Source organism: Phalacrocorax carbo, chromosome 2 (assembly GCF_963921805.1).
Source record: "Phalacrocorax carbo chromosome 2, bPhaCar2.1, whole genome shotgun sequence".
In the NCBI taxonomy this organism is placed as follows: Eukaryota; Metazoa; Chordata; class Aves; order Suliformes; family Phalacrocoracidae; genus Phalacrocorax; species Phalacrocorax carbo.
The window spans coordinates 6,602,616-6,620,013 of record NC_087514.1 but is presented as its reverse complement, the minus strand read 5'-3'; the positions used below and the strand labels follow the sequence as shown (position 1 = coordinate 6,620,013).

Here is a 17,398-nt window from a genome sequence, read left to right as displayed (position 1 = left end):
AAACATTGTCTCAGTCTGAGTTAATTCCCTGGTAGTTCTTCTGCACCAGCCGCTCCAGGCTAGCATATTTTTAATATTTATACAGAACAGAACAGCTTCGACAGGAAAGGTTAAGGGAAGCTGAAGGCAGCATGTTAATCAGAACCCTTGAATCAGGGTTTCTTAACAAGTTAATGATTCCAATATTTTGGGTTGAGTTTCTAGATCTGAGGAAACATCTCTGACAAAAACGACTTCAAAGCCAGCACTTAAAAAACAATCAAGAAACCCCCCATTAATAATTTTTTTCCAAACAGACAACTTTGTACTAAAATTGCACAATGAGCTCTCCTTTTCACCAACTGCCTTGAGAAGACAATGTGCATAAATCCCCGTCCCCAACTCACACAATACTCAATACTCCAGACACAAAGCCTTCTTTCACAGTCCTCAATAATGACTCAGGTCCTCTGGCTGTCAAACCTAAGACCTGAAAGCAAGGATCTTTTACTGAATAATTAATTTCATCTTACAGCAGACACCTAGTCAGGTGAATCCTGCCTTAAAAGTGTCATTGGCAATCAGGGGTATATCTATACATCTTGAACTTTTCTGAAATGGTTCATATAGGTGGGGCTGAACACCCAGGAACTGTGTATCCAGGTGCCAGGTGGTTCATCTTCCAACAAAATCCCTCTACTAGCAGTATAGACCAGGGCACAATCTTCACAGGTAATGTGGATGCTTTGTGTGACCAAATGGAAGAAAGACATCACTGTTCATCCTCCTTACCTCTGAAGAAGTGGGTTTGCAGTAGCCAGCTCCAAAGACTAGATTTTCTAGTGACATACTGGACTGGTCTGGTCCTGCTTCAAGGTTGCCTTTACCAAGCCATGAACCTTTTCCTGGACGAGCAAAACTAGAAGGAGAAAAAATGGAGAAGAAAAATAATCAGACCAGTATTGTTAGAGTCATTGTTTTCCGAGTGCTATTTCCTTCCTTAGAATATGTTTGCAGTTTTGGTTTTGTTGTTCTTGTTGGTTTCTGCTTTTATTTATTTCAAGTTGACACTGTAAGTCCACATTTTCCTTTCAAAATTAACATTGTCCAGCATGCACTGGCTCAAATGATGTGAATGGAGCTTGCTTTCTTGGCATTCAGTCCAGTGGCTTCAGTGTTCTCTTTCACTCAGTCCTGTCTCTGCTATCTTACAGACCTTTTCCCAGCATAACTTTTTAACAATACAACCTTTCCATCTAGCCGGCTTCTCATCAACTTGCATTTTGATTGATTCAACATCTTTCTCTCTGGCTTAAAACATATCACCCTTCCTCTTTGAACTGTGCATGAACTCTCTTTACTGTCAATATTCTTTATAGCTCATTCCAATCTTTTATTATAGATTGTAAGTTTCATGCTCAATTCTCACTGTCCCCTGACATAAGCTTCCAGCATCAAAATGACAAGACTTCAGGCCAAAACGTGCATTTCCTTCTGCTGGGGGCAGTCCATCCATTTGGGATGTGCTCTCCCATACCCATGTGCAACATGAATTTACTATTATCCAAATCCTTCCTCAAAAACCTGATAGAATTTATGCTGGTTTAGTGCTGAAGTTACTACCTCTCAGTGACGACTATTATAGTCACAGTGTCTCCTATATTACAGTGTGAACCCATTAAGAGTGCAATAACTTGTCTAGAGTTTACTCAGCATCAATCCTGCCAGAGTCCCAGTGCGTAGAAAGAGCTCTTCTTCTGGATTAATCTGAGCAAATGTCTACATCCTAGTTCATGACATAGGCTGCCTTTACAGTTGCTGGAGAGGATTTGGCATTTCCAGGGTATGAGCCATCTGTTTCTGAAGTAGTGATATCAAATAGGTCAGATGAATTTCACTGTCAAAGTGCTTATCTCTTATTCTGGACTACAAAGAGAGGCTAGGATGACTGCCTCATAAAAAGTCTTTATCAATGATCTGGATGATCGTACTGACTGCAACCTCAGTAAGTCTGCAGATGACACCAGCCTGGGTGGGACTGTCAATCTGATCAAGGGTAGGAAGGCTCTGCAGAGGGATCTGACAGGCTGGATCTTTGGGTCGATGCCAGTTGAAAGAAGTTTAACAAGTTCAAGTGCCGGGTCCTGCATTTCCATCACAACAACCCCATGCAATGCTACAGGCTTGGGGAAGAGTGGCTGGAGAGCTGCCTGGAGGAAAAGGACCTGGGAGTGCTGTTTGACAGCTGCCTGAACATGAGTCAGCATGTGCCCAGGTGGCCAAGAAGGCCAACAGGAACAGTGTGGCCAGCAGAACCAGGGCAGTGATCGTGCCTCTGTACTCAGCGCTGGTGAGGACACACCTTGAATAGTGTGTTGAGTTTGGGGCCCCTCCGTACAAGAAGGACATTGAGGTGCTGGAGCGTGTCCAGGGAAGGGCAACAAAGACCTTCCTTGTAGTGAGGTGGGGGTTGGTCTCTTCTCCCAAGTTACTAGCAACAGAACGAGAGGAAATGGCCTCAAGTTGCATCAGGGGAAGCTTAGATGGGATATTAGGAAAAATGTGTTTTCTGAAACAGTGGTCAGGCATTGGAACAGGCTGCCCAGAGAGGTGGTGGAGTCGCCATCCCTGGAGGTGTTCAAAAAATGTGTAGATGTGGCATTTCAGGGCATAGTTTAGGACACATAGTAGTGTTGATGGTCGGACTTGATGATCCTAGAGGTCTTTTCCAACCTTAATGATCCTACGATTCTATGATTCTATGAACTGCAGTTAAGCAAGATAAACCCCACTGTTAGCCCGTGATAACATATTCTGTGTATAAACAACATCAAGATTTCAAGAGATAAATCAGACTACTTGTGGCAAATACAATGAGCTAAATTACTGAATCTAAACAGTAATGCAAGCAGCCACAAGTGTTCTTAAAAAGCATGTAGGCAAAGGTGGAATTGAAATAATGACCTGCAGAGAAAAAAGAAAAAACACATTTGCTGTTCATACCCAAGGCAGAAGTAATCCCACTGAGTTTGTGCTACCGCTTTCAGACTGGGATCACTATCCACAGGCACCTGATGCCCATCCAGACCTCCCAAACAACACCATAGCCAGAAGACCCAGTCTTCTTGGAAAAAAAAAATCTTCCAAGATGGAAAGCACACAAAAAAATTTAAAACCATAATATGCCAGAACTAAAAGCCACAGGGCAGTGTCATTTATTCTGCCAAAACTTTCCAATCTGAGGTTATTCCTCTATGTAGATGTGTATCATGTGGTCATGTCAGCTCAGACCAGCCATAATTCATGGATATCTACGCCTTATTCAGTTTTTAAGGGCAGACAAGAGTCCTGACTGCTGTACAAAAACACACAACAAAAGAAAGGATGCTTATGCTAAGGATACATGACAAAAGGATGTGCAGCAATACTTGTCATTACCCAAATAACAGGTGACGTTCTGATGTGCAGGGGAACTCAGTGATGTGTGCAGTATCAGGGAAAGAATCTCAAGCGAAGTTAGGAACTGCATCAGTTTCAGAAAGTTAATCACAAATCCCTGCCTTGCCCCTAAATCAAACCTGCTTTTTGTTATATATCCCCTAGCATTCCTACACTGAAAAAGGACATCCCACGACGGGGAGGATGGTGTAGAGGACCATAGTATACATCTGGCCTTGCTTATGTATGTATTAATTTATGTGATCCAAGAAATTTCCAGCTCGCTGCTTCTAAGCAGCATGTATTTCCTACAGGCAACATTTAAGATAAAAATAAATAAATAAACGAAAGCAATTATGAACAGACAAGAGATAAACACTGCTCTGAATAATTTCAGCTGTTACAAGATGATGTTGCCTGCCCTGGTCTGTTGGAAAGGCTCAAGAAGCAGAAATAAAAAATGATTGCTGTGGTATCAGAGAATGAAGCTTAAACAAATGTTGCCTGAACATGAAAAACTCCTCATTTGAATATTAGCAAAGCTTTCAAAGGTTTTAAGGGAGAGAAAAGCACTTTTTAATGCCTTTTTATTTATTTATCTTTTGATTTTACAGCAGAGAAGGGATTTTAATCTGTTGGTTTTATGGAAATTGATTTCACATAACACTGAAACAAAAACCTTTTTTGGGAAACCTGCCAAAATGTCATCTGTCTGTTAGTGAAAGTTTAACTGGAAGGTTTGCAAAATGTTGAGGTTCCTCTAATGCTCTCTGAAGCACATAATACTTGAAGACAATTTTTATTAACAATAACAGGTTAATTTGCTACATCAAAGTTTGTTTTCTGAATTTATTTTTTCCTGTTATTCATGCAGCCATGCTCATTTGTGTGAATCTTGAACCTTGGTTATTTATGTGTCCGTTTGGACTATGTTTTAACAGCATTGATTTAATTTTAACATTTAGTTCCTCATCCTGTATGTTAACCGTAGCTTTTATTTGGTGTCAGAATGAAAAATGTCAAAAGAGGTAGTGTGTATGTGTCAGAGAGAACGAACAAATGTGCAGAATATTGATATTTTCAGCAAAAGAAACAATTTATTTTTGCTTTTATTTTTGAACTGTTCTTTTCATGACCTTATCCATGGTCTGTATCCTTCAGAGGAGTCCCATAGTTCTTATAGCAGCCATTGATAGACAGTCTAGTAAGCTGCCTTGAAAACCCAGATATTTCCTATGGTATTGCCTGCAAGACACCAGCAATCAAAATTTAAGAACTTTCTGACTCAGAGGTTATATTCAGGTAATTATTTCCATCACTTATGGTTATCTTCCATGAATTTGTGTCCATGCTTTTTTCATTTTTACTTTTGTCCTCTGTAACTTATTTTGAAATCAATTGCATATATATAATATATATATATATATGCTGCACTTTCTGTTTGTTTTGAACCTGCTGTTGGAGAATTGCATGTGGCACCTTTTAGTTTTTTACAGCACAAAATATTAACCATTCCCTGGTTTTTTACCTTCTGTGGACAATTCTTTAACATATAAACCAGATGGCAGTACCCTAGCATAAGATATGGATTGGCCTTCATAAATGTTAATTCAGAGGTGTTTCTGAAGTAATTCAGAATAAATGCTTTAGGCCAGTTCAGTAAAATATAATACTCCTCTTGCGATTAAACTGCCCCAAAATGAAATAAATTTTTTAAATTTTTCATTCACTTTCTTCAAAATGAAGATTATTTTTTCTTTTTGGAAGAAAAGCTTTGTTTCTTCATGAATTGTAAATTTCAGCAGAATGAGGCAAAAATCTAACAGATTGGCATCTTCTGAATCTTGCTTGAGGAAAAATTATTTTGGAGTAAATGAAATGGTTAAACTGTGAAAAACAAAAACAAAACAAACAAAACCACGAAAAAAAACCCCAAACGAAAACAAAAAAAAACCCCAAACAAACAAAAAACCCAACCAACCAAACAAAAGAACCCACACAAATAAAATGCCAAAACCAAACCAAACAAAAAATATCCCCACAATATTGACATTTCTAATGACAAGAAATTATAAACTTATGACTGAACCAGGAATGGATGTTCAGGAAATGAACTTGCATCCCATTTAGGCCAGATCCTATGGAGAAATCACTTTTTTTCCATCAGTCCCTTATGCATAAAATCTTACTGATTTTAAAAATGAAAAAGATAAGTAAGTCCCATAGAAAAAACACTCCAGAATCAAACCCCCACATACTCCACTGAGAGCACTGTTTACATTTCACCAGGAACTTCCTTCTAACTCCCACAGATCAGGAAAGATGCAGTGCACAACACTGATTTGCCTCACTGTTTTAACTCAAAACATTAATATAGCTTTTGGCAAATTACTGCTGGCATGTGGCCATAGGGTACGTGGATGATCTGTTATTTGGTTTTGAGAATAATATGTGGATATTTACAGTTGTTGTTTTATGTATATGTTCTTTTAAGAAACATAATATGGAAGCAATAGCTCTTTACTGCATTAATATTCCATTTTCTTTCTACAGATTATTTGCAAATGAGATGGAGTGGGAAATATAAGTCACGAACTTCGCTACGCAGGCTTACATCTGTGGCAGTTTCAGATATAAGCTGCCCATAAGTAGTTGTCAGCAACACTTAAAATTGTAGAAAAATTGACCTGCATAATCCACACACAGATTCAAGGTGTGCAGGTTAGTGCAGTGTATCACATACAGCCTGTCGTGCATGTATGCACTTACAGGCGTGCTTTCGAGGAACAGGAGGATGCCTGGGAATAAAAGATTTTATGCAAGATGAAATTGCTCGAGGATGGCCAGGGTTGGCCTGATTCCTCAGTGCAGTGGAGCACAGCAGAACTAGGTCAGGGCTGAAACCTTTAAATACCCGTTCTGCCTTTGATTCTGTTTCCTCTTCCCAAAGCAGAGTAAGCTCAAGGCACTGAAAAATTCAGTATCTGTGTCTTGGTTTCTCCACTTGCAAAATGTGTATTTTATTATTTCTCCACCTCAGATGCCACCAAGATTTCTTGTTTCTCATACAGTAATTTGGATGTGGGAAATTAAGCATTCAATACTAACAAGTAAAATCCTGAAAGTATGTATGAAAGTGGGGAAGAGAAAAGAAAGCTGAAGAGAATCCAGAAACCTGAGGAAATTAAAACCCCTTCTTGTGCAAACAAGAGAAAACAGGTTTACCAGTTGCCTGTGACGAAGAATCTTGCTTATTAGCAGCAATTTCAAGCCTTGCTTTTTTATTTTACTTTTTTTTTTATTTTCTTCATTCAAGTTGCAGAGGTTTTTAGCTGAAGCCCAAGAGCCAGAGTAAGACTGCAGATGCTATGGCCATCAGGTGGTCTGGATTCTGTGCAGTCCTCAGAGAAAACATGGCTTTGGGGAGACTGGTCTGTACAGATAGTAGCAGTCTAGTGCTGAAACACAGCTCTTACATTTCCAGAAAGCTTTCAGAGGAGGAAAGTAAAAATCATCTGAAGTCACTGGATAAACTTTCAGTAGAAGACATGCCAATCAGGTTCGATTTTCCATGCTACTTAACAAGAAATACAACATATAGTGCAATGTATTCAGTGTGGGAAAATATGTGTGTGTGTGTGTGTGTGTGAATCTATGTATTTGGGTACTTCTTTCAGAGATAATTTACAAGTTGTATTTTTGTTTATAAGCAGTAGCGTATGCTAACTCGGCTCTGGAAGGAGTGGTGCAGAAGTCTATGGAATTAATGAAGCAGGCAACCATGCTTCTTGCAGTTTGCTTCCTAGAAGAGCCCAATATAAGAAAGGCACGGAGCTTGCAGCATGCCTAAGACCAAGTAGACCTGCATGCCAGAGAGGTGGATGTGTCCCTTTGGGAACAGCAGAAATACTTCTTGAAGTCTGAACCATGCTGGAGCAAAACGCCTTTTCTAACAGCTGATGCTGGGCTAATAACTGCTGATTCCACTTACAGACTGGACCAGCAGCAAAGCCAGTGACAGGGAGCTAAAGAAGTCAAAGTCTCAGGCCAGAAACCAAACTGATGTATACAAAAGACAAAACAGAACACTGGAGTGCAAAAGCCCTAACTCCTCCTCACCTTCCTCCTACAACTCTCTACTCACATTTAGCCTCTGGAGCTTAGGTAAGAGGATAAAAAATGTATTTAAGCAGTTGTGGAGGCCAGTGCATTCAGCAGGGGAGTATTCAAAAGCCTGAACATCATTCACTTTTTCTGTTCATCTTTTGACAGTCTTGCTGGGGTCATCTTCTGTCATCCTGGATAAAATGAGGTTGCCAGAGGCAAGCCATTTACTTTCCAAAGAGAACTGTCATTTCTATGGTGTTAGCTGAGATGTGCCAGCCAACTCCTGATCTAAATTCTCCTCTTTCTCCCACACTCCGTAAGTTTGAAAATCCTGCTTTGTGATCTGCAGCTGCCAAAAGCACTCAGTGCCGACACCACTGACCCGCACAGCAGATGTCACTGCCGGAGGCCAAGGGGCTTGGGGTCTGCAGCGGCTCTGGTTTGCAAGCAGTGGTGTGACAATGTCCTGCTGCGCCTGGCAGAAAGGTTTGGTTGCAGGCGAAGGCACAGGTGAGTGTTTCAGATCACAAAATTTCCATCCAGAATCCTGCAAAGGATCCCATAAACACGAATTTCACTCATTCTCAGTTTGGTAAGAGGCAAGGGTTTCAAAGTATCAAACCTAATGTAATATTTATTGTATAAGAATTATTAACCAGGACAAATATCAATATCAAAATGTTCACTTGTCAAAAAACAGGAGCTAATGAAGGGACCCTGGCAAGGTTTGCCCAACAGCAGCTATTTGTGGGTGTACATTACCCTGCAGGGAAAAGCCTGAGTCAGTCTTGCTGCTTTCCCTACCACTTTCACTGTTTAAATACATAGAACAGGGAAGGACATTGGGGAAGAGTATCTAATTTGCCAACAGATCTAAGAAAATATGAAAAGCTGAGTCCACAGGGCATATGTAAGCACATAGCTGTGCTTCAGGCAAAGTTGTTTTCCAGGACAACTTCAGGACAGCAGTGAATTTCAATTTTACATAATGTGAGATCTTTATTTCCAAGGCAGGTCTAGAACTGTTACTGCTTTAGAGTTAAGTGTATACATAGGTGTAGAAATAATGTGCATATACATGTAAAGTATGTGCTATGATGGGACAGTTTAAGGTAGCAAACTAAAGTGAAATACTGCATAGATATTTTCCTCAGACAACGTAACTATCTTGTGTTCAGGGTTTTTTTACAATGTGACAAAAAAGACTTTCCAGTCATTCAGGTTCTATTGGGTTACAAAAATAAAAATCTGATTTTACAAGTAAACCTTTTTTTCTATATTCCTAGAAAATTCCAATGATAAGTGATAAGCAGGAAAGCTCTGAGCTGGGAGAAAAGCAAGTAAGATTCAGTTGGCTGGTTTTGTTTCAGAGTGCTTGGAACTGGCATTTCTTTTACATTAGTGTCTTCACTCTGATTTATATTTAGAGAACGCATGATCTAAAAACTCCTCAGGTTTTGAATATTTATCAAGAAGATAAATCCTCAGTATCATACTTTAAAATTATTTTACTGGCTTAAACAAATGAGACTCTATATTGTGTTGTCAAAAATCTTCATTCCACTGCATTAAGTAAAAATATTACATACTTCATAAATGTCCACAAAATCATATTTTAAAAACTATAATAATCTGACTATGGAACGGTGCTCATCATGCGATTTATGCCTAATAACAGTAACAAGTCTCTGCAGCCCTGTTCATTAGAGGATAATAAAGCACTGAAAACAGTCATTAAGCCTGATAACTATTGTTCTTTCATCCTTTTATATAGTAGAACAATAGGGAAATTATCTGAGCAAAATTATCTGCTTAGAAGCAGTCTGTTACAATCTAATTCACATTTAAAAAGTCAACACACAGCAGAAGAGAAAGACAGTAGTTACCTGTATCTCAGCAGCAGAAGAAAAGACAGAGATGTCAGTCTGATCTACCAATACAACTCACATCACTGTCACAACTCAAGCGCTTACAATCTTAACTCATTCTATGGCAGCAGGTACAAGCAATGCCTTTATACAAATGGGGAACTGAAGCAAAGATGTATTAAGTCAAAACATGAAACCTGAGGGAAAAAAGTCTACATGTTCATCTTTTCTTTCTAACACAGTGCTCTTTCTTTGCACAATATCTGACAAACCTGAGTGTCTCCTGGTCATTTGGTAAACAGCAAGGCCTTGCTGGAGTAAGGGAAGCTGAACAATGCTGAACACTGCATTTTGCTTCAGGACCAACAGCTCTCTCCCTCTCACCACTCTTTTATCTCATGCAATGACAAGATTGGACACAAAGTAAATTACCAGAAAGACCTTTGCTTCCCCTCGCTTGCTCTAAATATTAGAGGATATTGACCTCCAGCCCTGTTTTATTTGAAGGAGTTCTGAATTATCTTCTTGTCATTATGAATCAGATAACACAAATCACACCTAGACCCCATGGCAGCTAGTATTATACTGCTGCATGGTTAAATCAGATGATGCTGCAAAGGGAAAATTCAAGAGACTCTTATCCAGCACTGACTCATGCATACCTCCTTCTAGCCATATTATGAATTATGCTAATGCACAGAGGCCACAGATGAGATTAGAGTCCAACTATCCTAAAGGCTTTGCAAAACAACAGGGGAAAAAATGTAAATGCTCTTAGTTGCTTTTAGATTAAAGAGGAAATACAGCCAAGGAGAAGAAAATTTTCACTTTCCTTCTGTTACAGATGGGGAATAGAGAGATCAAGGCTAATCAAAATTTCTGAACCTCTTCCCAAAGATTTTCTTAGTTTTTCATCAGACCCCTAACATCTTATCAAGGGGAGGAGCCTGAGTCAGGGGCTGGTTCTAAACCGCAATCTCCAGGATCCTAACCCAGGACTAAAAAACTTCAAATTAAACTATCCTCTCCACTTCTCCTATACACTAAGCAAATGAACTCAAGAGGAATCTCCTCTGCCTTTCAACAGGCATTTCTGTGTCCTTTACCTGATCAGAGGCTGGTGTAATGCTACCAGTGATGCATGCACCGTGACGGATATCACTGACAGGTGGAAATAGTCAAACATGACAGGAACATGGTGGTGCAGACCTCTCTGGGGGTGGAAGTGAAGACACAGTGTACGGCTGCTGATCATGGGGATCGCTGGAACATCTCTCAGTCTGGAAGAGAAAGAGGTTTACAAGGGTTAGTGAAAGCTTGAGCTGCCACAGCCTGTAACATGCCACAGGCAGGAGACTGGGAGATGGCTTGAGGCAAATTTTTATCACTCTCCAGCTTCATAAGGGTTTACATAATTGATGAGCATCTTGTGTTGTACTTGTGCCTAGCATAAACATAAACATAAACATAAACATTAACATAAATATAAATATACATACACATATATGTATACACATTAAAAAAAAAAAAATAACAGGCATAGAGAGATCTATAAATATACTGTATAAATTAAAATAGAGGTGATTCCAGTTTCCCCTGGTGATAGTCCTTGATGTTCACCTATGCACTAGTTCTACAGACATCAAGAACTGAGCAGCAGAAGGAAATGCATTTAGCAAACTGCCCAGATTATTTGAGTGTTAATAGCCAGGACAGCTCACTTCTTGTGATTTTCAATGTAAGAAAAATCAACTTAGGCAATCGGTGAGAGTTAGAAGCAGTCATGTGTCAGAGAGAGCTGAAAATATTCAGAGTACCTTTCCCGATAGTGGATCAGAAAAAACTTTTGTCAAGAGGCAAAAAAAAAAAAGTGAAGTAACAGCAGAAGGACAACACAAGTTGGACTAGCTTCTCCTTTTTCCAGTAAATAAACCCCAATATTTTAATTTAAAGCTTGATTATAACTATTCCAAAATAACTTTCCTAGTGTGGAGTCAACCACATAACATCTGAGTCACCTATTGGACAGGAGACTGAGATGTAAACCTGGAGCATGCCTAACCACATCTTCCCAATGCAAGTGAAACGCACATCTAAAGAAGAATTAATGGCTTTAAACTGAAAGAGGGTAGATTTAGGTTCAATATAAGGAAGAAATTCTTCACTATGAGGGTGGTGAGGCACTGGAACACATTGCCCAGGGAAGCTGTGGATGTGGATGTCCTGACCCTAGAAGTGTTCAAGGCCAGGGTGGATGGGGCTTTGGGCAATGTGGTCTAGTGGAAAGTGTCCCTGACCATGGCAGAAGGGTTGGAACTAGATGATCTTTAAGGTCCCTTCCAGCCCAAACCGTTCTAGGATTCTATGATTCTATGAATTGTTTTAGCATTAAAGACCCTTCTGAAACCAACTGTTTCCTAGAGCTAAGAAAATCTGTTATGAGATGGTTGAGTATGTTGCATGGTTAGTCACAAGAAATGTTTTGATGAGATTTGCAGAATATCCTTTTATAAAAATAACTGCTTTTGTTTATATTAAATCAGATTATTCATTCAAATGATAACAGAAATTAAATGTATGTGTTAGAGCACAATTTCATAACATGAAAGCTTCAGGATTTTTACTCTTGGCTACCACTAAATGTTTGGTTTTTCTCTCTTGTAGACCCATTGGCATCACAGCTGATGACTGATGGTCCAGTCTCACCTGCCTGAGAGAACAAGTTTTCACTTTTTGTGTCTTGAAGATAAAGGAAACATGTTCTTAAGATTCATTTGTGTGCCCCATGCAAATGAATAGAATCATATGGGGACAGTCCTAGCATGAAACACAGCTCAGAAAATTTCTCTGCTTCCCTTCCCACCCCCCCATAAATGCTGCTGAAGTCATTGGAAGCCTTTTCTGGGATACAGAAGTGCTAAATAATGCCTGGGATCACATTTTCTGCTATGTCTCAGGAAGGGATGCTACCCCCACTTCACCTAAGATTATGGAATCAAATGCAGTGGGAAGAGATCAAAGTCAATGGGGAGACTCCTCCTGAAATATAGAGACAGCTTTGGTTCTTTACAGAAGAAAAGCAGTTAGCATGTTCATACACTCATCTTCAGCCAGAAAATACTTCGTTGTCTCCTGGAATAAATGCATTCCTGAACCACAGCCCCTGCTCACATGGAGGTCAGTGATGATATTCCCCTTGACTTTAACAGTAGCAGAGACAGAGGAACACTTAACACCTTTGAAAACCTCACACTTAAAGGAGAGAAAATATTGTTCCTTTAAAGAGGTGTATGAGAGACACTCTTCCAATACAGAGGGAAGAAACAGAGAGACTTCAGCATTGAGGCAAAAGAAAGACTAATCAAAGCTATTCCTTTTTCCAAAGGACTCTTGCTTCATCAGAGCGATTTCCCAGTTGAACAAATGCCTGCATTACCAACTGAGCTTTAAAACAGCACTTACTGTTGTTCGCTATCAGTAAAGTGCAGGTCCAACTTGAGCTGAAAATCTGCCTCACTCAATGCATCTTCCACCTACAAAAAGAGAAAGGCAGGTTACCTTTATAAATTGGCACCTACAGCATTGAAGGCAAAGGTGGATGGGCTTGTCTGATACGAGCAAAGGCATAAATACGCAGCAATAGCAACACCCTGCCACAGTGGCAGAAAGGAGCAATGCGACAGCAAGTCAAGGTAATTGCTGGAGGAGTCAGACAAAACCAGAGCAGTCAGAGGTGTTATCTGCTCCTGGGTGTCCTGTCATGTCAAAAAAATCACTCCAGACAAGAGCAACCAGAGTGTGTAGAGCACTGCATTTGCTGGATACTTGCTCTTTGCAGACTGAGAGTCAGTGGAGTATTTCTGAAGCCAAGCTCCTTCATTGAGTGAGTATTTGTTTGGGTTATCTTGTCAGCTGAATGATAACAAGAACTAGGGTTTCTTGGTTGAGAAATAACCATGAATCCTTATGAGTACCTGCTTGTAGCTAATGAAAGGTTCAAAATTTACAGCTTAAAACAACCAGAAATGGTTCAAATAATTCTGATGATTTCTGATCTTTCATTAACCTGTTAGGTTTTTTCTCAGCAAACTGAAGCTTTCCTGCCTCCCAGTCACTCTTTCTGGCCCTTGATAGATTCATGGAGGATGTTTATAATTGATTCTCATCTAGACCATTTTCTTTGCAAGATTCAAAGGCTTTTATTGTTTTTAAAGCTTCAATTAACGGAACTTTAACTGTTCACCTTGTTGCAAGGCACTGGACATGTTTATACATGGTAGGATTCAGCTTGCCAAATACACTGAAGATATCATGCTTGATCATAAGATGGCTCATTTGTACCTTTTTCTGATAGGTACCACCAGCAAGATTACCCTTCTTTTATTGTCAATAAGATACTTTAATTGGATTTTCTGAAACAGTATATGAAAGAAGCTGTCTGTTCATTACCTTAACCTGGAAAGGACTACATTGGATAACACATCCCAGATTGGCATATTTAAAGCAAGTATAATCAATGGAAATAAGTAAATTAGTATGGAAGAAGGATTAAGCTGCCCAGTACTTTCTCCTTCACTCCTTTGGAAAGTTTTTTCTTCCCCAGAAACATAGGTTTAGTAGAACTAAAAAAGTTTTTATTTCTATCAACCTAAATGTAAATATGAACCAAAAGAATCACTCATTTTATTACAAAACTGGTCTTTTTCTCTGAGTTTAAGCATCTTTTCTTGTGTACCAGAGTACAACAGGAGACACACAGGAATACAGGTGGAAAAGTGGAGTTGTTCACTGGGGATAAAGTATTATAAATACAACTTCTTTTGACACAGTTTTTGCCACGAAAAGGTGAGGTGAGACATCTAGGTTCCATCTTTTGTCAACGGAAAGCAACAAGCAGATGCATACAGTGAGTTGACCTGTCCTGAGGTACACATCTGAAAAGGACACCTGGTTTCTGTTTATGTTTGAATCTTTTCATTGACAATAGGTAGAACTTAGTGAAATATTTTGGTTAGACACACTTGAACTTTAGATGGCTTAAGTTAAGCAAGATGAATTCTGCTTTGTCCAGCTGATTAGCACCCTCTTAACAACAGACTATACCAAAAATGCACTGAAGGCAATGTCAGAGGCATTTATCTTGTTCTGACAGGCAGGATTCAGAAAATATATAACAGAAAACATGTTTAGCTAGGTTTTCCAAAGCTGAAACTCCATCTACAGTGTGGCTTTTTCTGTTGAAGCATGAAAATTGAACCAAGGATTCATTGCACTTTCACAAAATTATCAAAGATATAAAATTTAAACCCTTCAGAAGTAATATGGTATTTCTTCTGGCATGACCACGGGCACAGAGATGTGAGGAGAAAATTCCAGCTTCTGTTTACTGAAAATATGCTTCCTTGTTTGTGTTTGTCTGAAAACACCTGGATGTATGTCTTTCAGAAAAAAACTTTTTCTTTTGTAATGAGTTGTTGTCACTAAAAATCACAGTTGCAAAGGAAATAATCATTACTGAAGGTACAGTCTGAATTTAAACTAGAAATTCAGCTGAAGTACAGTGCTTCAAACAAAGCAAAACTCATCCTCCAGCAGAGGGGATGAAATTTTGGGCCTGTGCCTAATACTGCTGAGCACCTGCAACTGTCACTGAAATCTGAGCCTGTGTTTAAAATGTGTTCAATAGGTAGTGACACTAGCTCAAAACACCTTGAGGCAATGAGCAGATGTCTGAGAGACTTAGAAGTATTCATCACTGCATGGGGTCATGCAGTATGGTGCAAGTATAGGATATTTTTAGTCCCAAAACTGTATTGAAATCAGACTGCTCAGAATAGTGCAAAAACCCACATAAAATCAAATCAAGGCCTTCACTACAGAGTTTATATTTTCTACTGTATATTGGAGGTGCAAATATTAAGACAAGTGAAAATTGGACAGTTGTAAAAAAATTACTAGACTCCGTGAGAAAATATCAATAAAAGGCTTATACATAGGTTGAGACACAACAGAATAACATACAGTAATTACATGACACAAGTAACTCTACAGCTTTGACATCTGCTGGACTTATCTGTGTTTTACTTTTTTCACTTATTAGAACCACAGGTGCATAAGATACTTTACATGGGAGAAAACTAAATGGCCTTTCCATAACTCACACAGAAGAGGCACTGAAATTTCTATCATTCCTCAGTTTCCCGTATGAAATAATATCGTCGTTAAATGAAATATTGGATGCTTCTTTTAGCACTACTGTGACTATTGTGGTGTTTTCCACAGTTATCATTTACAGACTGTATATTTTTCCAAAAGTTTGATAGACTATCAGGTTTTTTCCCCTCACCTGAAGAAAAGCTTTAAAATTTCATACCAACTTACTTAAGAAATTAAACTGGAAATTTCTGTGGAATATAACTAGTTTTTGACTGGCTAAGCCAAGCAGTATTCTCCCAGGTACTCTGTGTTTTCCAGTGTTTTTTATAAAGTTCTTTGACCCTGCAGCTGTGTTATTGATTAAAATCACAACTCATGAAAGCAAATATAAAGATCTGTGTTTGTGCAAACACATTCATATTAAACAAGGCATATTATGCTGTTCTGTTATATTCCATGCACCCAAACAAAAGTAAAGGAAATTCAGAATGTCTGACCTCTGGGAAATAATATTGTATTTTACGTGCTGATCTTGTCCCCAGTCAAAAATAAAATAAGTAAAGGCCAATCTGAACAGAAATTTTGAAAACTTTATTTGAAATAGTACATGCATTTCATTCGTCCCCCGCCAAAATCAAGCAAGGCTGAAATTAATGTTATCATTCTGATTTGATTAATTCTTCATTGTTTGCATCAATTTAATATTACTCTGCATTTTCTTGTAAAATCATCTTGTGACTTCTGGACAATAAAGTCTGCAAATTCATTATCCCGTTCTCCATTGCTGGGGTGTGCCTACATTTTCCCTAGTGCTCCCACCTTGGGCCTCATAGCTTGTGCAAAAAGACCCCATATTTGTCTGGGAGCACATACAATTTTCCAGAAGGTGCTGTGCAGAGTTCAGGCTGTTTTCTGACCTCTGCCTCTTTTGCCAAAAGACTGCACTGACAGGGAAATGAATTTTATTGAACAATATTCAGAATCTGTACAACAGAAGGTATTTATATCTAAGAAGTGAAAGTATTTATACAATTAAATGTATATACAAAGCAAAGTACTCTGATTTCTGTTGAACTGGCCTGGAATGAAGTGCAGCATTTCAGTTTTGAATTCTAATTTTTCAAGTCCACATTTACATCTTTGGTTTAGCTTTTAAGAGCTGCAATAGTACTTATAACTGAAGTTTCCAGCATTCTTGTGATGTACGTCCATAATATCTAACCACTTAGCCAGAATGTCAGACTGAATAATCTGGATATCCCATCTTACTTAAATTTCTCTGGAAAGTACAAAATCTAATATACTGTGATATCCCAGCATACCTCAGCTTGTCCGCTCTCAGCTACTAAATTGTCCCTGAATGGAGCCAGCAAGCAAGGAGGCAGACAAGTTACCTGTTTTATTGCTTGATGAAAGAGGCAGAGCTCCTTCTTTAATAAGAATGAAAGCAAAAGCTTATGAAAATATATTGGACTTCTTTGTAACACTAAAGGCTGCCTCAGCCCTGCACTATGGTTTCCTATGAATTCAAAGGATGCTACATTTTGGGATAATATAGAAAAAAGTATCTAATAAACCAGAGAGTCTTAAAGCACCATTTACATGGTGAAAAGTATGCTCAGTGCCACTTTTAGGTGGATAATTGAGGCTGCTTCCATTTAATGAGACAAAAGATGTATTTCCATATTTAAGCTTATCTAGGGTTATGCACGTGAAGGGGAAAACAAGGAAAAAAAATAACTTTAAAAAAACCAAACCCAAAACAGTAGCAAATAATCTAATCTGGACATGAACATTGGGTTTTGTTGTTTGGGGTTTTTCGTACTAAGTCTATCTCAGCAACTTATCTC

The 17,398-nt window shown here is 38.8% G+C and overlaps 1 protein-coding gene across 1 annotated transcript in view; it reads right to left on the bottom strand.

The window, feature by feature from the left end:
* Window positions 1-17,398, bottom strand: part of FAM135B (family with sequence similarity 135 member B) — a 149,847-nt gene that overhangs the window by 58,853 nt on the left and 73,596 nt on the right. The window contains 3 exon segments of the mRNA XM_064442042.1: window positions 772-898; window positions 10,499-10,672; window positions 12,855-12,925. Coding sequence (XP_064298112.1) covers window positions 772-898; window positions 10,499-10,672; window positions 12,855-12,925 — 372 coding nt within the window.